Source organism: Lithobates pipiens, unplaced genomic scaffold, assembly GCF_037356315.1.
Source record: "Lithobates pipiens isolate NorthernLeopardFrog02 unplaced genomic scaffold, aLitPip1_a1.2 Scaffold_13, whole genome shotgun sequence".
NCBI classification, from domain to species: domain Eukaryota; kingdom Metazoa; phylum Chordata; class Amphibia; order Anura; family Ranidae; genus Lithobates; species Lithobates pipiens.
Window position 1 is genome coordinate 296320763 of NW_027507718.1, and position 23510 is coordinate 296344272.

The window sequence follows — 23510 nt, forward strand, 5'->3', positions numbered from 1 at the left end:
TATGACAAATCCAGAAAAATCCTACTTAGTTCTCTCTTTATGAGGATGTTGGGTAGCCATGTTTGCCATAATTAACCCGTTCTGTACCGTGTGCGCAGATTTTTTTTTTTATCGGTTGTAAGCTAGAATTAAACACTGTCTGTCCTAACACAGGGTTAAAGTGTTACTTAACCCACAACAGTAAAATCAGTCTGTATAGAGACAGTTTGATCCTGTCTACTCTCATCCTCCCCTTCCTTTACAGTCCCCAATCCATCTCCTTACAGTAAAAAGCCTTGGGGGCACTCTGCACATGCTCAGTTTGGTGCATATTGCTAGAGATTTTTTTCTATTCTTTGGAGGGTGCATGTGATCGGCACAGGGCCAATCAGCACTGTGCAGACAGGGGGTCATGCAGCCTCATAAGACAGTCAGAGGAGAATGAAAACTCCTCCTGCAAGCTTTAACCAGTGCTTGGCTGGACACAGATAGAAGTCATAAGACTGCTATATACTGCTGATGAAAAAATAATTGAGCAGTTTATATTTACTAAAATAATTGCATTTCCATGTTCTGTTTACTGTGGGAGACCAGATATAGTGAATGCAGGCTCCTGGGTTTAGTAACATTTTAAACTTTCAGAAGTTAGCTTGTTGCATTGTATGTTAAAATCTATCCATGCTGTTTTGTTTCCATAGACTGGATCTATGCCTATTAGATATTTAAATTTCCTAAGGGCTATCATAAGCATAAAGTGCACAAAATCTTTCCAGAACATATTTCTCAGTGTTACTCCCATATACGGAAAAGTATCTAGTAGTGTATAACTAACAACCTTAACAATCGCTTTGTTTTTTGGCATTGAAAATAACAATATTATATTTCATTCATATTTCAACAGCAGAGAGAACCAAAAAGAGTCTGGTTCTAGTAGTCTAGATTAGAATATAACTAATCTGTGCTGTTTAGGGGTTTATATTTGTTTTGAATGGCTCAGATAGCTTTTGATTTGTGCTGTCATTTATTTCACTTTGTGAGGTTTAAAGTATAAATCCAGATTTAGGACAATAAAATTAAAAACCGGTGAAAAAGTCATTTCTATCCATCTTCTTTTAGCCAAGAAGTATAAGTATTGCTGAAAAGCAAATCACAGCAGTGAATAGTTGTTACATATTTAAAGTAAACCTGTGGCCATGGTAAGGACTGCTCCAGGCTGTTCAAACTGTACCATCTCTTTCCATAGCTGAGCTCTGGCTGAGACTGCGCACTGCATTCGGTTAGAATGGCCCTGAGCAGCCAGCTGCTACTAAGTTCAGTTAAAGCCAGGAGAGGACACACTGCATGTGTGTGCAGTCTGAGCAGCCCTGAGCCACCACCGATAAGGGGAACATTATTTTTAAAATTAAGCCCATTCTGCAAACGGTAGGATAGTGAAGAGGATATGGGATACTCCAAAACATTTAAGAGCAGTTAACAGAGGACACACTTCTCTCAGTAAAAGTAGCACAGTCTATCTCTCTCACCAGGGAACCACTGTCTGTTGGTGCATGGCTGGGGACCATGAGGTCATTTTCAGAATAGTTAAAATCTGTACTCACAAATCTAGAGCTGATACATCCACAAACTTGATCCCTTGGCAGAGAAATGCAGCACCCAGTCTAAAGGGTGGCTCAGGAGCAAGCACCCTCCCTGGAGCTCACGGATCCATCCCAGATTTCAGGGCTTCATCTTATTTACCACCTCCCTAACCACCTTCTGGGCACACCACCCCAGGGATTGGCTAGGACATAGTAAATATTCAAACCCGTCATTTGAATGTCCCAACCTAAGCTCTGAAAGCTTCTCTTAGACTGAGGAAAGAGGAAACAACCAGACTCTTAGCCTGTGGAACCATAAGCAGACCAAGGCAAATGATCACTGCTCCTCATTCTCATCAAAGCAAGCCAAAAACTATATTTGCCTAGCATCCAATACTGGGAGGGTGCTACATAGAATAGGGGGATTTTGTGAAAATCTTCTTGAAGGAGACCTTACACTTTAACATTTTTCTCAGGAGAGAGTAACTTCTCATTACATTTTGAAAAAGCTCCCATAAAAAGCCATGAGGAAATAAACTACTAAGGACGTAGTCAGGTGGATAAATTATTATAACCATAAAAACTCTGATTGAGAATTAGCTCCAGCAGAACAACCAGCAGTATGAGAATTCACTTTCTGCAAATTATGAATATATTTAAATATAACCTAGCTGAATATAGGGCTTGGTTACACGACAGCAAATGTGATAGCACGTATTATAATGTGCATTATAGTTCAGCACAATATTACACTGTATATTTTCAGTTACCTTACTATTGCCTTTCATTCCTAATTGCACTCCATAGCACATATTCAGCACAGATGTGAATGCCTTTTACATACTGTAGCAGTACACTGCACTGTACACATACCTGCAGGTACTATTTTTTGTGCTCTTATGTGTGTCACTCACTCAAATGGAATGGCCTGGTTAATGTAATGTGCCACAGTCTCTAATGTGCACAACGTGTACACACCAATATTCCTTATAGAAGATGCTCAACCACTGTAAAAAGGCTTTGTCAATAGATGTAATCTTTGGATTCACTGTTGTACATACACATGCTATAGTCAGTTTTCTTCAATATATGAAAGTACCTTTATATTTTCTACGTCATTGAGCTGGTTTTCTTCTGGTTTTATCCCAGGTTCGCAGCACAAGCAAGGCCTCTGATGCTGGATTATGTGTAGGGGATGAGGTGATCTCCATCAATGAGATTTCTTGTACTGATATTCCTTACTCTGAAGTTGTGAAGCTTATTGAAAAATCAACTGACAGTCTTCAAATACTTGTTAAAAGGTAATGAATCATATTAGTAAATGTCACTTAACTCCATCTTGTTTCATGTTACCCTAAAATTACATAGTGAGCAATAAACTAACCTTGCAGCTGGGTTCTGGACTTAAAGTGACCCTGTCAAGGGGTTAAAACATGCCAAAGGAAGTAACCAGTGAAGAAAGTAATATTCTGTATAGCTGTCTGTGGGCATGTTTCCTCAAATTTGCTGTTTAGGAAAGCTCCTGGCACCAATCCCATTCCACACTTTTAAGATGGTAGAATATCGGGTTCCACTAAGCCCTTGTACAGACGGTCGGACATTCCGCTGGAAGATGTCCAATCGGAACGTGTTGTCGGATAATCCGACCGCGTGTGGGCTCCATCGGACTGTTTCCGTCGGAATATCCGACCAACAACGTTTTAGAGCTGGGCTATAAAATTTTCCGACAACATGATCCGATTGGACTTTGTCCGATCGTTTGTAGAGAATTCCGATCGGACAAAGTGCCACTCATGCTCAGATCAAATTCCTAGACCAAAGCTATTGGCTACTAGCCTGAACGTAGTCCCGTCATAATGAAATAACGTCATCACGTTCTGAACGATTGGATTTTACGACAACTTTGTCCGACCGTGTGTATGCAACACCAGTTTTGGACAAAATCCGTCGGATTTGGTTGTCGGAATGTCGGACCGTGTGTACAAGGGCTAACTGTTGTGGTTCCTCCAGCTGATCATTACATCATTATTGTACAGTGACTAGGGGTCAGCAGGAGAAACCCCAGTGGCCCATACAGGAACGTTCTCTCCAGCCCAAGGAGTCAAATAGGGTTGGTGCTGGCAACTTTGTAAAAAATTAAGCTGGGTTTATACTTTGAGTTTTTGTTTGTTTGTTCAACCAGCATGTTGTCATCCATTGGCTGCAGTGGCTGACTGAATGCTGGTTTTCCAGGAAGACTGTTTGACAGACAGAAAGGGGTACACACTGATCAAAAGGTGTCCGGTTCCTGTTGTCCAAATTTTGATATGTGTATATGAAGCTTAAAGTTTAAACAAAAAACCCTACAGATGGGTAATTAACACGTTACTTGACTGGTTCGATTTTTTTGGCATGTGGTAAATCCTCTGACAGGGTCACTTTAAACTGCTTATCTTGTTTTCCACTACTGCTATTTTAATCTTATCACCCTACAGACTTAGGCTGTCATGAGCATTTATACACTGTACACTTACATTTAGCAAAATAGATTTTAGTATTCGTGGCTTTGGAAAAAAGGGTCCTAAACGACAACATAAAAATTTACATATAAAACTACATTTTAAAAATCTCACAATAAGGAATCTAGGGTATTGCGTGGTATAATAATCCAAAAATGAAATCGCACGGAAATGCATATAAGCAACTGGCAAAACAATCTATATAAATTGTGTAAAAGTGAAATAAAAAAAGAAATGCCACACTAAATTAATCTAAACCAGTGATTCTCAACTAGGGTTCCTCCAGAGGTTGTTAGGGGTTCCTTCAGCATTGGGCCATTTCTGCCTCTCAGATAAGTTCCCACTCACACCATTTATCTTTTTAGCTATCTGTAAGGAGGTAATTCTTCCCAATGACCTCAAGTGTAAGGACCATTCTTCCCACTGACCATCACACTAATGTATCATGAGTTGTTGATTTCTCATTTTTAGCAGAGGTTTCCCGAGACCGGAGAACTATTTCAAGGGTTCCTCTGAGTTGAAAAGGTTGAGAAAGGCTGATCTAAACAATAAACAAAATTTATGTCCAATATAAATCTATATTGGTAAAAAGAATAGTGGTGAGCTGTACTAGAAAATGAATATGCTGCTAAAGGTAGTCACACAAAAGTATATAGTGTACACATCAGAGAGGAATAGATGCTCAAAACAGTGCTGTGCAAAAGTGCCAGACGAGACACTAAAAATTAGTAGTGGGAAATGAGGGATTATAGTGGATGGTCCTCAGCTCATATAGCAAAAGTGATTTTTAAATAAAAGAAATGTAGAAATATCACATCATTTAAATAAAATACAAAATAGAGGTGTCCAAAAACATTGCATATTGTATGTAAGCTTAAAGGGTATATAATGAGACCAAACTATAGGTGCAAATAACGCATATACTGATAGCTGCCCAATATTAGTGCATAAACCAATGTGCTCGTCTCCCAAGTGAGAGTACAAAAATAAGACAAAAAAAGGAAAAATATCACACCGTACTAAAATGGTAAACACGCAAAAATGTCCACAAATGTTCTTTCAGCGAAAAGAAATACTAATAGTGCAATATAACATGATCCTGTGGATCCGGAAAGTAAAGTGCGGGTGCTGGTAAACACAGTTCAGTAAAGTGCTACTAAGCGGTGGATGTTCTTCCGTGATGGTTAAATATATGGGTGTCCCCTTACCTTACTGCTGTAAGGTAACTGCATATAATTATATGTCTTTAGGTCCTTGGTGACCATTCCTAATGTGGTGGTCCTATCCTGCCTATAGTCGGCGTTGACGTCTTCTTTAAGATGTCTGGGGTGGAGGATCTCGCCAGTGTACCATAGGTTAGAGCAGCCTTTCTCAACCTTTTCAACACAGAGGAACCCTTGAAATAGTTCTCCGGTCTCAGGGAACCCCAGCTAAAATATGTAAATCTACAACTCATAATACATTAGTGTGATGGTCAGTGGGAAGAATGGTCGTTACACTTGTGGTCATTGGGAAGAATTACCTCCTTACAGATAGTTAAAAAGGTCAATGGTATCAGTGGAAACTTATCTGAGAGCCAGAAATTGCCCAATGCTGAAGGAACCCCTAGCAACCTCTGGAGGAACCCTGGGGTTCCACGGAACCCTGGTTGAGAATCACTGGGTTAGAGAGAGGAAGGATGCCTCATAGTGTAGTATTATACAGCTTTTTATTGGTAAAAAATGTTTGACAGGTACTCACATTAACAAGTAACAGTAGGACAATGTAAAAACGAGCGGCAAGCTCGATCGGCGCCACTTCCGGTGTCAAAGTCCCGACGCATGTTCGTCACAATCACGTGACTTCATTACGAGCTCGCCGCTCGTTTTTACATTGTCCTACTGTTACTTGTTAATGTGAGTACCTGTCTTTAAATATTTTTTACCAATAAAAAGCTGTATAATACTACACTATGAGGCATCCTTCCTCTCTCTCTAACCTATGGTACACTGACGAAATTCTCCAATACTTAGGGGTACTACAATGTACCCCTAAGATGCCATGTTGTAAATGTAATATGGTACAACATTATTACTAAAAATTTGTGTTTTTATGTCTATACTTCATAAACATATGTACTTATTACTTCATGGTAGACATAAGTATTTTTAAATGTAATTTTGCTGTCTGCTGGGTAGAAATTATGGTGCTGCATTGATTTTCTTGAGAAATTGGTTGGCAGCAGTGGCTATTGTTAGCACATGTACGCTGTCTAAAATCTGCAGCCTTTTAAGGTGGGAATAACTGCCAAACTCAAACTTGTTTTTTCTCCAGACTCTTTACAGCAAACTGATGTAATGCAGTTAAAAGCCTTTTCTGTGTATTTAATAAGTTATCAAGTTTTTGCCATGAAAAGTAAAACTAAGTTTCTAGGTTTATAAAGTTCATTGGTGGTGTTCGTTATAATTATAAAAAAATTGTTATCTGTATTTTACTGGGACAGAAGATTCATTGGGGGGGATTTACTAAAGCTGGCGGATGCAAAATTTGGTGCAGCTGTGTATGGTAGCCAATCACTATCTAACTTCAGCTTAGTCTCATTAACCTCCCTGGCGGTAATCCCGAGTCTGGCTCGGGTTAGGATTTTACTATCATAAGCGGTAACCCCGAGCCAGACTCGAGATCACATCGCTGGATGCAGGGAGGACACATGGAGAGTTACTTACCTTGTCCCCTGGATCCATCGATGTCCTCCGCACTGTGTGATCGAGCTGTCCTCCATCGATTCAGAGTGCCCGAATGCCGCCGAGCTCCATTCCCTGCGACGTTAAGGTGCACGGGAGCGGAGATCGGCGCCAAATTCAAAAAAGTAAAAATACACAAAACATATACAGTACTGTAATCTGTAAGATTACAGTACTGTATAAAAAAAAATACCCACCCCCTTTTATATTATAAATACTATTTTTTTCTGCCTGGAATTTGGAGATTGCCCATAGCAACCAGAAAGTGTCCCTTTTTCAGTGTTTTAGGATTTGATTACATTATTGAATAATTTTTATTATTATTTATTATATTATAAACTTTACCATACCCGGGATGTCTGCTAGACTCTGGTTTGAACAGATTTAAGAGAGTTATTCCTAAGAATTACAGGACTACAATATAAAACACCAAATTTCCATGCAAAATAATTGTACCGCTTTCAGCTCCTAAAACCAGAATGAATCATACCGCCAGGGAGGTTAAACCCTAACCCACTAACCCAAAATTAATATAAAGGCTTCTGACTTTACTCTGACTTTTCAGATATGTACAATCTTTAAAGCCAGAGGGTCAATAAACAACTGGACAAGTAGAATTTTCAGGAGGTCAGCAATGGCAACCTCTTTGGTTTACTATAAAGGATCAAAGTTAAAGCGGAATTCCACCCAAAAGTGGAAGCTCCGCTTATGACTCCCCCCAAGTGCCACATTTGGCAACATTCAGGGGGGAGGGGGAGAAGGGAGCGAGGACCTGTTTTTGACAGGTACCTGTCCCCACTCCTGAGGGATCTCGTGGCAGCGAGATCCCGCAGAAGTTTGGTCCCCCTCCTCCTTCCCCCACCACCTAGCCATTCAGAGGCTTTGCGGTAGTGCAGTAGAGCACCGGCTGTGAAGCTGCAAGGCTTTACTGACAGTTTCCCTTACAGACAATGGAGGCGTCAGCACGCAAGAGCCAATAGAAACATCGGCTGGGGTGCTGACATTGCTGGATTCCAGGACAGGTACGTTTCCGAATATTAAAAGCCAGCAGCTACAGTATGTGTAGCTGCTGACCTTTAAATTTTTGTTTTTAAACATTGATCAATTTGTTTTCAGCTTCAAATGCCCTTTGCAGGGAACCTCCCATGCCACATTAAAAAGTAATTCAGAAATATGAAGTCAGCATGGAGAGCCTTCATCATATAACATAGCATGCAGCAAATAGAACATTTGACGTGGTTACAGAACTCTAAATACACCTGCAGTGTTTTTTATTATTCCATGGTTAGTACATTCAGTAGCATACCAGGTAGCAGAACAGAGGTAGATGCTAACAAGTTGTTTAGAATTAAAGTCTGCTATAACTTGTGAGGTACAGTATGTGTACATTATCAAATGTTCTGGGTCTCTGCTGTTTTCACCAGCACATTTGCTTATTAAATTCACAGTTGTGAAGTTATACAAAAATATAGATCTTTTATGCCCCCAGTGACCGATGCAGGGATGCCCCCAATGGAGCTTGTAGTAACAGCTCCCTCTTAAAATCACATCTATATATAAAAGCATAAATCATAAATAACATTGCTTAGAAAACTGGAATAAGGTGAATACAATCTTATATAAGAAGCCTAATTCTATTGATGATGGAAAATAACATATTTAGCATTAGACAAGGTGGGCATGTTCCTGTAGGCAACAGAGATAAAAAAAAGTATTCATACCCCTTGAAATTGTCCACATTTAGTCATGTTATAACCAAAAACATTAATGTATTTTATTGGGGTCTTATGTGATAGACCAACACAAAGTGGCACCTACTTGTGAAGTGGAAGAAAAATGATAAATGGTTTTCAAAATGTTTTACATTCAGCCCCCCTGAGTCAATACTTTGCAAGTCTTTTTCTGTATGTCTCTACCAGCTTTGCACATCTTGAGAGTGACATTTTTGACCATTCTTCTTTGCAAAATATCTCAAGCTCTGTTAGATTGGATGGAGAGCATCTGTGAACAGCAATTTTCAAGTCTTGCCACAGATTTTCAATTGGATTTAGATCTGGACTTTGACTGGCCCGTTCTAACACATGTGTATGCTTTGACCTAAATCATTCCATTGTAGCTCTGACTGTATGTTTAGGGTCATTGTCCTTCTGGAAGGTGAACCTCTGCCCCAGTGTCAAGTCTTTTGCAGACTAACAGGGTTTCTTCCTATATTTGGCTCCATCCATCTTCCCATCAACTCTAAACGGCTTCCCTGTCCCCGCTGAAGAAAAGCATCCCCACAATATGATGCTGCAACCACCATGTTTCACGGTGGGGATGGTGTGTTCAGGGTGATGCACAGTGTTAGTTTTTCGCCACACATACCATTTTGCTTTTAAGCCAAAAAGTTCAATTTTGGTCTCATCTCACCAGATCACCTTCTTCCACGTTTGCTGTGTCCTCCACATGGCTTCTTGCAAACTGCACTTCTTATGGCTTTCTTTCAACAATGGCTTTTTTCTTGCCTCTCTTCCATAAATGCCAGATTTGTGGAGTGCACGACTAATAGTTGCCTGTGGACAGATTCTCCCACTTGAGCTGTGGATCTCTGCATATCCTCCAGAGTTACCTTGGTCCCCTTGGCTGCTTCTCTGATTAATGCTCTCCTTGTCTGGCCTGTCAGTTTAGGTGGATGGCCATGTCTTGGTAGGTTTCCAGTTGTGCCATATGCCCCGTACACACGAGCGGACTTTTCGACATCCAAACTCCGACGGACTGAGTCCGGCGGACTATCCGATCGTGTGTGGGCTGCAACGGACTTTAGCGAAGCTAAAGTCTGACGGACTTTAGAAATGAAGCATGCTTTAAATTTTCCCGACGGAACTCCGCCGGACCCGGTCCCCTTTGAAAAATCCGCTCGTGTGTGTGCTACTCCGACGGACTAAAACCGACGCTAGGGCAGCTATTGGCTACTGTCTAGGAACTTCCTACGTCGAATCCAGTCGTACGTCATCACGTTCGACTCCGTCGGAGTTTGGTGTGATGGTGTGTGGTCAAGTCCGTTCGGTCGAAAAGTCCGCCAGAACTCCGTCGGAACTCCGGCGGAACTCCTTTGGAGGTCTGTCAGACTTAATCCCTCTCGTGTGTACGGGGCATTACTCTTTCCATTTTCGGATGATGGATTGAACAGTGGTGAGATGTTCAAAGCTTGGATATTATTTTATAACCTAACCCTGCTTTAAACTTCTCCACAACTTCCCTGACCTGTCTGGTGTGTTCCTTGGCCTTCATGATGCCTTTTGTTCACTAAGGTTCTCTAAAAAAACTTCTGAGGGCTTCACAGAACAGCTGTATTTATACTGAGATGAAATTACACACAGGTGTACTCTATTTACTAATTAGGTGACTTCTGAAGGCAATTGGTTCCACTAGACTTTAGTTAGTGGTATCAGAGTAAAGGGGACTGAATAGAAATGCACGCCACACTTTTCAGATATTTACAGTTATGCTCATAAGTTTACATACCCTGGCAGAATTTATGATTTCTTGGCCAGTTTTCAAAGAATATGAATGGTAACATAAAAACATTTCTATCAATCAACTGTGTTTACTCTTTTTAAATCATAATCACAACAGAAACCACCAAAATGACCCTGATCAAAAGTTTACATACCCTGGTGATTTTGGTCTAATAACATGCACACAAATTGACACAAAGGGGGTTTGAATAGCTATTAAAAGGTAACCATCCTAACCCAGGATCTATTTGCTTGTAATTAGTGTGTGTGTGTGTATATAAGGTCAATGAGTTTCTGGACTCCTGACAGACCCTTGCTCTTTCATCCAGTGCTTCACTGAAGTTTCTGGATTCTGAGTAATGGGGAAAGCAAAAGAATTGTCAAAGGATCTGCAGGAAAAGGTAGTTGAACTGCATAAAACAGGAAAAGGATATAAAAAGATATCCAATTAACTGAGAATGGCAATCAGCAGTGTTCAAACTCGAATCAAGAAGTCGAAAATGAGGGGTTCTGTTGACACCAAACCATGGTCAGGTAGATCAAGTGAAATTTCAGCCACAACTGCCAGGAAAATTGTTCAGGATGCAAAGAAAAACCCACAAATAACTTCAGGTGAAATACAGGACTCCCTGAAAACATGTGGTGTGGCTGTTTCAAGATGTACAATAAGGAGGCACTTGAAGAAAGATGGGCTGCATGGTCGCATTACCAGAAGAAAGGCATTACTATACAAATGCCACAAAGTATCCCGCTTACAATACACCAAACAGCACAGAGACAAGCCTCAAACCTTCTGGCACAAAGTCATTTGGAGTGATGAGACCAAAATTTAGCTTATTGGCCACAACCATAAATGCTTAATTTCGAGAGGTGTCGACAAGGCTTATGATGAAAGGTACACCATTCCTACTGTGAAACACAGAGGTGGATCGCTGATGTTTTGGGGATGTGTGAGCTACAAAGGCACAGGAAATTTTGTCAAAATTGATGGCAAGATGAATTCAGTATGTTATCAAACAATACTGGAGGAATATTTGCTTTCATCAACCAGGAAGCTGCGCATGGGACGTACTTAGACATTCCAACATGACAATGATCCAAAAACACAAGGCCAAGTCGACCTGTCATTGGCTACAGCAGAATAAAGTGAAGGTTCTGGAGTGGCCATCTCAGTCACCTGAAATCAATATCAATGAGCAATTCTGGGGAGGTCTCAATGTGCAGCTTATGCAAGACAGCTCAAGAATTTACAGGAACTGGAGGCTTTTTGCCAAGAAGAATGGGCAGCTTTACCATCTGAGAAGATAAAGAGCCTCATCCACAAATACCACAAAAGGCTTCAAGCTGTCATTGATGTTAAAAGGGGCAATACACAGTATTAAGAACTGGGCTATGTAAACTTTTGATTAAGGTCATTTGGCTAGTCTCTGTTGTCATTATGATTTAAAAAGAGTAAACACAATTGATTGATAATAAATGGCTTCAGCCAAACACTAACCATGAGTGAAAGAAAGGTTTTTGTGTTATTCATATTCTCTGAAAAATGGCCAAGAAATCATAAATTCTGCCAGGGTATGTAAACTTATGAACACAACTGTATTTGTAAAACATTTTGAAAACAATTTATAATTTTCCTTCCACTGCACAATTATGTGCCACTTTGTGTTGGTCTATCACATAAAATCCTAATAAAATACATTTACGATTTTGGTTCTAACATGACAAAATGTGGAAAATTTCAAGGGGTATGAATATTTTTTCAGGGCACTGTATGTGGCCAATAATATTTTTTTATCTCTGTTGCCTTTATAGGTGCATGCCCACTGTGTCTACTGCTAAATATGGCCATAGACAAACACAATCTCTATTTTATTTATCATTTTGTTTGACTGCATCTGAAGCGATGAGGTGTTTCCATTTCAAAAAACGAAACCGACAACTGGGTGAGAGCATTGTAGTATATATTGCAGAACTGCGCAAGCTATCTGAAAATTTCAATTTTGGTGCCAGTTTAGAATCCTTGCTAAGGGACAGGCTAGTGTGTGGACAGCAATTTGAAGCACTGCAGAGGAAACTTCTAACCAAAAACAGAACTTAACTTTTATTACTGCACAAGAGGTAGCGCTTGCATATGAGCCTGCATACCTTAATTCAAAATAAATACAATCTTCCTCCAGCAAAGATAATTCAATGGATATAAATCAAGTGCCAAAGGTAAATGTTGAATTAAAGGACTTTCCACCACACAGTGATGTCGCAGTTCCATTTACAGGTAAGTGTTACAGCTGCGGCAGGAAACAAAGGCATAATACATGTTGTTTTGGAAATGCAGTTTGTCAGACATACAAATGTAGAGGTCACATACAGACAGTCTGTCAGACTAGAGATCAGTCTACAAATGTGAATACAATACCAACGGCAGCACACTCCATTAATGCGCCAATTGTTCCAAATGATGAAACCTCTACAGCAGGCAGGGCCAGATTAAGAACATCATGGGCCTGGTGCTGAGGATTTTGGTAGGGCCTTTTATAAACAATAAATAAATAAAAATGCAAAATATTTTTTGTTGTAACAATTTAAATTAAAGAGAGAGAGGGAGGATGAGAGAGAGAGAAAGGGGATGAAGGAGGTGTGAGAGGCAAGGGAGGGAGGATGAGAGAGAAAGGGGGGGTGAGAGAAAGAGGATGCACATGAGCATGTGTGGAAATGACATCAATGCAGCCTGGCCAAGGCAAGTGAACGAAGGCACAGAACCCAGAAGGGAGACCGGGTGAAGATGGAAGTGCCCGGGCCCCCGCCGGATTGATGACAGCACAGCACTGGAGGGCTCAGTCTGACAATTTAAGTGTACCCTAATGTGCTAATATGCAGGGCATACTTGTACATTATGGCATAACCTACCCCAGGGCCTCTAAAAAGTAGTAAAGTTAGAAAAGTTTACTACTGCTTTAATATCACAAGCCTCTCATGGGGCCCCTACTGACCCTGTGGCCCTTGGGCAGTGCCTAAGTAAATAGTTGTCAACATTTCAAAAATATTTTCAGGGACGCTTTTTTTACAAGTGCTATATTTAGAGTAGCTGACATCCCCTATGTTCCTCTATACACTACAATAGTAATTACAAAATTAAATAAGTACTAATAATGGGGCAGAACAAATATGAAAACTGTGAGATTTCCTTTAGTTGAACTGACAAAAGTGTGCCCATTCTAGAGCTGGTAACATTGAGGATATTCAGTATAATTTTAAAGAATGTTTTTTGTGGGTAAGAGGCATAGGGGAGGAGTATGGATGGTATAAAAGTGGGAAGTATGTGTAGGTGATGGAGAGGAATGTGGAGAGTCTAACAGTGGGCACTGTGTACATGAGAGGAGTGCAGAGGGTATGGCAGAAGGCACTATGTACAGGAGAGGAGTGTGAAGGGTATGACAGTGGCCAGTATGCACAGCAGAGGAGTGTAGAGGGTATGACATTGGATACTATGTATAAGAGAAGAGTGTGGAAGGTATGACAGTGAGCAATATGTACAGGAGTGTGGAGGGTATGACAGTGGGCACTATGTACAGGATAGAAGTGTAGAGAGTAGGACAGTAAGCAGTAATTACAGAGAGGAGTGTGGAGGGAGGGTATAACGCTGGGCACTATGTATAGGAGAGGAGTATGGAGGGAATGACAGTGAGTAGTATGTACAGGAGAGGAGTGTGAAGGGTATAACAGTGGGCACTATGTATAGGAGAGAAGTGTGGAGGGTATGACAGTGGGCACTATGTATAGGAGAGAAGTGTGGAGGGTATGACAGTGGCCACTATGTATAGCAGAGGAGTATGGAGGGTACGACAGTGAGTAGTATGTACAGGAGAGGAGTGTGGAGGGTATGACAGTGGGCACTATGTATAGGAGAGAAGTGTTGGAGGTATAACAGTGGGCACCATGTATAGGAGAGGAGTGTGGAGGGTATGACAGGGAGTAGTATGTACAGGAGAGGAGTGTGGAGGGTATGACGGTGGGCACTATGTATAGGAGAGGAGTGTGGAGGGTACGACAGTGGGCACTATGTACAGGAGAGAAGTGTATGACAGCGGGCACTATGTACAAGAGATGAGTGTGTAGGATATGACAGCGGGCGTTATGTATAGGAGAGAAGTGTGGAGGGTATGACAGTGAGCAGTATGTACAGGAGAAAAGTGTGGAGAGTATGACAGTGGGCACTATGTATAGGAGAGAAGTGTGGAGAGTATGACAGTGGGCACTATGTATGGGAGAGGAGGATGAAGTAATCTGGGAAGGAAAAATGTAAAGGTTTGTGGAAGGATGTTTAGGGACTGCGTAGTGGTTAAGTGGGCCAGACTTGGATTGAAATTACACCAATTAAGCAGAGACCAGCCATAGTCGATATATGTATGGCCTAGCTGGTTTTACACAAGTCAACCTATTAACCGACTTGAGTACAACCAGCCTGTCAGGTTTTCCCCAAAACAATCAGTGCTGCCAGCTATAGTTAGCAACACTGATCATTGTATTCACTGGCAGAACACAATAACACTGCGGGAGTGATTGCCCCATTCACAGGCCAGCAGGTGAGAGGGTGTGTGGGGACAAGCTGGGGAGAGATACTAGTCAGTCCCTGGGTAGGCACTGGTTAGTATCAGAGCCAGATACACACAGGTTACATATGCCACGATCGTTAGAGCGAGAGCAATAATTCTAACACTAGACCTCCTCTGTAACTCTAAACATATAACCTGTAAAATAATTTAAAGCATCGCTTAGTACACAACAAAAAATCGTGCTAATTTTAGTGTTTTTTTTTTATGAATGAAACAGTTTTTCCAAAAAAAAGTTTGAAAAATTGCTGCGCAAATATCATAGTTTCATAGTTTCATAGTTTGTTAGGTTGAATAAAGACACCAGTCCATCCAGTTCAACCTGAATGAGTGTCTACAATTGTCCCTATCCCTGTACATTGCACACTCACATCGGTCCCTACCCTCAAGGAGCCCACAATCCAAAGTCCCCATTCATATACTAGGGCCAATTTTGGACAGAAGCCAATTAACCTACCTGCATGTCTTTGGATTGTGGGAGGAAACCGGAGTACCCAGAGGAAACCCACGCAGGCACAGGGAGAACATGCAAACTCCAGGCAGGTAGTGTCGTGGTTGGGATTTGAACCAGTGACCTTCTTGCTGCTAGGTGAGAGTGCTAACCACTACACCACTGTGCTGCCCAATCATGTAACATAAAAAGTTGCAAAGACCACCATTTTATTCCATAGGGTGTCTGCTAAAAACAATATATAATGCTTGAGGATTCTGAGTAATTTTCTAGCATAAAAAAAATGATGACTTTTACATGTAGGAAGAGAAGTCTCAGAATGGGCCTGGGTGGCAAGGGGTTAATTATCATAAGTAATATACAAATAATTATTATAAGCACTGTGAGTTCATCCTCTCAGTCTGCTGCAGAGTGTTCCAGCTTGTATTTAAACTAGCCGCTCTGTATGTAGGTTCTGACAGGCTGCACAAGGAGCCCCGTATCTCCGGAACCATAGATGATAGCAGCCCCATATTTTAACCAGTGCTGGAGTTGGTCTTTAGCTACCTACCCCCCAAATATGGGGTCTCTGTGACTCCTGATCGCCGAGCTACAATCCTCGAAGTCGATTTTTTTTTTTTTTTGATTTTTTTTTGGGGCAAATGGGCCTATCTTGAGAAAAGGGCCTGGAGCTGCAGCTCCAATAGCCCCTATGTTAATCCGGCCCTGCTTCTATCACGTCATCATGGCTTGTTTCACTTTTTTCCATTGCTCTTAACCTTCATAAGTAAGGGTCACAGTATATTTATATATACTATTCTTCACATACCAGTTATACTTTATGAGGTCCAAATGAAGTTCTATCTGTAAGCAGCTGAATGAGTATTAGCCGAGTTAAGTGTTAATTTGTTTGCTCCTGCACAATGCCTGCATTTCTTCAGTTCTCACATCAGGAACTTGGCATATATGCTCCTGTTAACAGCAATATGCCAAGTGGCGAGATCTGAGACTGTGATATACATCAAGTGGTCATGAGATATTAGCCATTCACTGAGACTCTAAATGCAATATCTGATTAGAATATATTCATCAGCACATTGATGTGTATTCAAACTTTACACAATGCATCAAAATTATTTTAAATGTAGACTTGTATGGATGCATCTGCATGAAAAATATATGGTTTAATCTTTTTTTTTTTTTGCTAATATTAAGGTTATTCCTACACTATAGCTCACTATACACATTAGGATTTTAGCAAACATTTTTGCACATTCAGATGTTTCTTTGTTCTGAAGAAATATGTTTGTCTCCACCTTGTCCTTTCTCAGACTGATTTTAGAATGGAAAAGTCTGCTTTTACTATACCAATCAGAGGCATTTTTAGGGGAGGGTCTGATGGGTAAGTGATCAACAAAGGGGCTGAGTTAACACTTTTACTGCTATGACTACCAATATAAGGGGGGTTAAAGCTTTCACTGCCATGAGCAGCAATATAGGGGGATTAACTTTTACTGTCTCAACCACCAATATGGGGGGTGGGAGGGTAAACTTTTCATGACACCCAATGCAAGAGGAGGAATGAGGGAACTTTCACTGCCATTGACTATCAATGCAGGGTGGGTAAGGTTAAATTTCATGCCACTGATCACCAGTGCAGGGGGGGGGGGGTTACTTTCCATGCCATTGACTACTAATGTGTGTAAATAGTAATAGTACTGACACTAATGTTGGAGATTATTATTGCATTCACTGACACCAATGCTGGGGGTTATTGAACTTCAACTTCTTCAGTGTGCATTCTGGTGCTCTGCAAAAAATGCAGCAGGACCAAAATCTTTGGCTGTTTGTGGTGAAACAAAAGGCACTGTTATAGTGGGGCCCTCTGGAAGTGTTGGGGGCCACACTTTAAGGCCCTCTATAATTTTCCAGTTGACCACCACTTTTGTAAATCTTACTAGCATGCAATATAGTCCAATGACTTAGTTTATGTTTTTACACACTTATTACCTAACTGTTTTCCAAAACATTGTTCTTTAATCTAAAAATATTTAACGGCCTGCCAGTTTGCTTTTTAAATCTTTTTATGGCAAAGACATCTCTAATCTCTGAGTGCCAGCCCATGTCAGTGGAACAATGTTTATTTCATATAGTACAGGGCTGATCTTAACCCTTTCCCGCCGAGCGTACGCACATCTGCGTACTCGGCTTCCGGGGGTTATACCGGGATGATGCCCGCACCTGCAGGCATCATCCCGGTACCGTTTTTTACAGCAGGCGATTGGCTATCCAGGCATAACAACCGATGCGGCTAAAAGCCGCTCGGCTGTTATGCCGGAGGAGCGGGAGGGGACGTCCCCCCCTCCCGCCGCCTCTCGCCGCTGTTACCGGTGCTCCCGCTCGATCGGGAGCACCGATTAAACATCCGTCGGCTCTGGCTGCTGGGGAGGAACTGGAACGAAGCCGTAATCGGCTTCGTTCCAGTCTCCTCATCGTAAACACGGAAGCGACGTCATGACGTCACTTCCCGTTTACTCGGCTGCCAATGGCGCCGGTTTTAAAAAAATATCCGGTATTCAGAATCGCCGTTTTCGGCGATCTGAATACATTGAAGTGTAAAGGAGGGGTGGGGGGTCTTTTAGACCCCCGATCCCTCCATAAAGAGTACCTGTCACCACCTATTACTGTCACAAGGGATGTTTACATTCCTTGTGACAGCAATAAAAGTGATCAAATTTTTTATTTTATTTTTTAAACAATTTAGTCATTTAAAAATAAATAAAATAAATAAAAAAATAAAAAAAAAAATTTCAAAGCGCCCGCCGTCCCCGCGAGCTCGCGAAGCAAAGAAAACGCATACGGAAGTCGCGCCCGCGTACGTAAACGGTGTTCAAGTCACACATGTGAGGTATCGCCGCGATCGTCAGAGCGAGAGCAATAATTCTAGCAGTAGACCTCCTCTGTAACGCTAACCTGGTAACCGTAAAAAATTTTTAAAGCGTCGCCTATTGAGATTTTTAGGTACCGTACTTTGTCGTCAATCTACAAGTGCGCGCAATTATAAAGTGTGACATGTTTGGTATCTATTTACTCGGCGTAACATTATCTTTCACATTTCGCAAAAAAATTGGGCTAATTTTACTGTTTTGTTTTTTTTTTATTCATGAAAGTGTCCCTTTTCCCAAAAAGTTGCGTTTAAAACACCACTGCGCAAATACCGTGTGACATAAAATATTGCAACGGTCGCCGTTTTATTCTCTAGAGCCTCTGCTAAAAAAATATATATAATGTTTGGGGGTTCCAAGTAATTTCCTAGCAAAAAATATGGATTTTAACTTGTAAACACCAAATTCCAAAAATAGGCTTAGTCATGAAAGGGTTAAGCATACTTAAGCATACCATTAAAACACCAACAAAGGATGAGCCATTTTCTTAAACATCTGACCAACAATTACATTAAACTTCAATTTCCTCCTTAATCGCAGGGTGATGGTCTGTAAAATGATTAAATTATAAGACCATCAGGTTTTGAAGGCTTCATGTTTGAAATAGTAATATATATTACATATAAAGCTGTACTTGATGTTACTGAACAGTATGATTTTTAGGGAAAGCCTTAAGAATGAAGTTGTTGAGATCAAAATTGTAAATTTGTTCTTTTACAATTACTTTGGTTTACAGACAGAAGCAACATACTAATCCACTTATATTAGAATCACATAAAATACTAAAATATATTTTTCAGTTATAATTAGCAAAAGGTGGTACTAGGCCTGCTTTGACCAGTTAGTGGAAATTGGCCAGGCTTTCTCTCTTCTCAGTGATGCAAAACTGTCCTGCCACTGATCAATTTTTAGACAGCTGTATCATCTGAGGACCGACATTCTTAATTCTTCTAGGAAAACACTATTCCATGTCTTGTGTCTCTGTATTTCAGCCTGTTTTCACTGGTTTCTAAACTGTCTGTCCCTGGCCAAATTTTACACACTTGTTTCTGACAATTTGATAGAACCTGGTTAGCGGCATGACAGTTTTAATCAGCAACAATAGGCAGAGACACGGTGCATAGCATATGTTTTCACACAAGTATAGAACACTTTGCTAACTGACCTTGATCTCTCCATATTACAATTTATCGACTCACCCCATCCTTTCCATCTAGCATCTCTTACACAATACCAAAAATAGCAAAATCTGCTAGTCAGTAATAAAGGCTGCACAAAGCATCCTGGACCATCCCAAATCCTGAAACATTTCCATAATATCAGAATCAGTGCTGTGTTTGGGCCTAGGCCAACAAGGTCCAGGCCTATGGTGGCACTATGCGGGGGGGGGGGGGGGGGTGCAAAAAAGCCACCCCCGCACACAAAAAAAACACCCACGCGCAGGGTTGCCATCAGGGGAGTAAAGCTGAATCCCAGAGCCCACAACAAGTTCTGGCATTGAGCTCTGGTAACTGACCACATAGGGGTGTGCTAGTGTGGGCACCCGGGACATCTGCTGCCCGGGTCCCATGATCAGCTTTCCGTAGCAGCCGATACCTCTCTGCCCACTGACAGCCATACACACTCCTCAGCTCCTCCTCCTCGGCTCCACTGTTCTAGTGTACACACCAGGAGGAGGAGGAGCCACAGAAGAGGGACACAACTGCAGTGCAAGAGCTGTGCTGCTGGTCTGAGGTTTGTGTATAGTTTACAGTGGAGTGGGACACAGTAACTGGGAAGGGGTGGGCAGATAACAGATGCACACATGGAGTGATGGGGGGTAAGGGGATATGTGCTGGGGGTTTCTTTGGAAGGGGAGAGGATATGTGCTAGTGGGGGGGTCTCATAACCCCCCCCCCCACTAGCACATGTCATCTACCCTCCCAAAGCACCCCCAGCACATATCCCCTTTCCGCCCTCTCCCCCAGAATTAAAATATGCCCCGTCCCTCTCTGTTCTCCTTCCAAGGCATCCCTCTCTGTCCTCCTCCCATAGCATCCCTCTGTCCTTCTCCCATGGCATCCCTCTGTCCTCCTCACATGGCATTCCTCTGTCCTCATCCCATGGCGTCTCTCTGCCCTTCTCCCATGGCATTCCTCTGTCCTCCTCCCATGAAGATGATATGGTGGGTCTTAAAAGAAGGTATGTGGCCTTGACAGGAAGGGGTGGGTCATATTTAACCATTTCAGCCCCGGAAGGTTTTACTCACTTCCTGGCCAGGCCATTTTTTACAATACAAAACTGTGTTGCTTTAACTGACCATTGCGCGGTCATGCAACATATTTGATCACCTCTGTGGTTTTTATTTTTTGCGCTATAAACAAAAAAAGAGCAGCACTTTTGAATAAAAAACAATATTCTTTACTTTCTGCTATACAACATTCCCAATAAAAAAAAAAAAATCGAATTTCTTCATCCGTTTAGGCCGATATGCATTCTGCTACATATTTTTGGTAAAAAAAATCCCAATAAGGGTATAGTGATACAAACCATGGGTTAGAGTTATGGAATTTTTATTTTTATCAAATTTTTTACTAGTAATGGCAGCGATCAGCGATTTTTAGCGGGACTGCAACATTGTGGCGGACAAATCTAACCCTAAGCCCAGGTTCACACTGAGCTGTGGGTATGAAGCCATGCGAGTTCCGCTGAACTTCCACGATTTCACTCCCGCATGTCAGTCCTGATTTCGGTCGCGATTTCAGAGACATCTGTGTAGGTTTCTGCACAGATGGCCATGTAAATCGCAGCCCGAAATCGCAAAAAGTAGTTGGTGGCTCACGGTGGCCATCGCAGCCGCGGGACCTGCTGATTGGCTCCCGCTGTGCGCGCAGGCCCCCTACACTGTGTGCACAAAATCATGTACAGGTACGCAATTTTTTTGCGCAGCTGGGCCGTCCTGCCGCAGTATGTGTGCGGTGAGCGGTCCGGAAGCCGTTAAATTAGGGGGTGCGCAAGTTTAGTCAGGCCTAGGGCAGCACAAATCCTAAATACACCACTGATCAGTATCCAGTTGAAGTAGTTTAGTATAAAGATGAGGGTTCAGCTACTGACATTTTTTTTGCAACTTTCTTTTTATTAGCTATTTACATTTGAGAAAAATGTAACATTTGGACATTTAGCATCACCTCTGATAAGTCAGCATGGTTTGGGGAACAAAGAACGGCATTAGAAACAGCTGATGGGGCAGATTAGGAGGGTACCAGTGATGGTGATTGAAAATAAATCACATTAACTCCAGCTAAGTTTGTATAGACTAACTTTCCACATTCACTCTGTTAAAAAAAATGGCTTTCAAAGTGTTGGAAAGATGCTAAAGATCAGGTAGCTATGAATTGGAGGTTTTACGCATAAAAGTAAAAAAAAAAAAAAAAAGTCTTAATTAGATAATTTTTCAAAAAAAATTTAAGTTTTTTTGGATTATGCTACATACTTCAATATGTAGAATATAAAGAAAAATCTAATTGATTAAAACCATTAATGAATAAATGAATAACTTATTACCATTTATGAATGATTCCTGATGTAAATGTAAATGGGGAACATACTGGGAAATTGCATTAGTAAAGCTGATTATATCCAGTCATTATTAAAATGTGTATCTGGAAATCTATTCCTCTGTGAAGCCTCATCCTATTTTCCAAGCACAGTTTTTAGTAGCAGCATATACTGTATATATACCACTACTCTACAACTATGATACTCAGGACAGATGTTGATCTATAGCAGTGATGGCGAACCTTTTTGAGTGCCCAAAAACCGCGACACAAAACCAACTTATTTCTTTCAAAGTGCCAACATAGAATTAAACCTACCAACAGATGACTGATCATCCCTCTGAATGAGCCCTAAGGGACAAAAAACACACAATTCTGCCAGATTCGCTCAGATGTGCAACATACACATACACTGACCTACCTGACACATGCACTTACCTACCTGACCATTACACTCACCTAACTGACACATGCACTTACCTACCTGACCATTACACTCACCTAACTGACCAATACACTGTGCAACGTACAGTGACCTACCTGACACAGGCACTCACCTAGCTGACTATTACACTCACCTACCTTACCAATACACTCACCTACCTGACACATGCACTCACCTACCTGATGCACTCACCTACCTGACCAATACACTCACTTACCTGGCACATTCACTCACCAACCTGACCATTACACTCGCCTACCTGATACATACACTCACCTACCTGACCATTACATTCACCTGCCTGATACATGCACTCACCTACCTGACACATGCACTTACCTACCTGACCATTACACTCACCTAACTGACACATGCACTTACCTACCTGACCATTACACTCACCTAACTGACCAATACACTGTGCAACGTACAGTGACCTACCTGACACAGGCACTCACCTAGCTGACTATTACACTCACCTACCTTACCAATACACTCACCTACCTGACACATGCACTCACCTACCTGATGCACTCACCTACCTGACCAATACACTCACTTACCTGGCACATTCACTCCCCAACCTGACCATTACACTCGCCTACCTGATACATACACTCACCTACCTGACCATTACATTCACCTGCCTGATACATGCACTCACCTACCTGACACATGCACTCACCTACCTGACCATTACACTCTCCTACCTGAAAATTACACTCACCCGACACATGCACTCACCTATCTGACACATGCACTCACCTATCTGACACATGCACTCACCTACCTAACATTACACTCACCTACCTGATCCTTACACTCACCTGCCTGACCATTATACTTACCTGCCTGACCATTATACTCACCTGCCTGACCATTACACTCACCTACCTGACACATGCACTCATCTACCTGACCAAAGTAGTCCTGTATCAGGGGGAGCTGGAATAGGGTGCCTGCAGAGAGGAATGCCTGAATGCCTTACCGGAGGTGTAGGGATCCGGGGCAGGCAATAAGCTGAAGCAAAGACCCTTGGGACAGTGGAGGAAGAACTTTACACACCCCTAAACATCACACATGGGATGACTGGCTGTCCACCCCCCCCACTGATGTCACTGGCACTGATGCAAGTACGGGAGCCGGCTCCTCCGTGCCTGCACCACCAGTGCAAGTAACTGCCTGGCTGGGGGATTCCCCTGGAATGTCCACAGAATATATTTCACTGCACTTCCTGTCTTAAAACTGAATTCCAGGTATGATCTTTATTGCA

The 23510-nt window shown here is 41.7% G+C and overlaps 1 protein-coding gene across 1 annotated transcript in view; it reads left to right on the plus strand.

Moving 5' to 3' along the window:
* The window catches only part of SYNPO2 (synaptopodin 2), a 355380-nt gene that overhangs the window by 234454 nt on the left and 97416 nt on the right, over positions 1-23510 (plus strand). The window contains exon 2 of the mRNA XM_077476817.1: positions 2706-2857. Coding sequence (XP_077332943.1) covers positions 2706-2857 — 152 coding nt within the window. The remainder of the gene's footprint in view (positions 1-2705; positions 2858-23510) is intronic.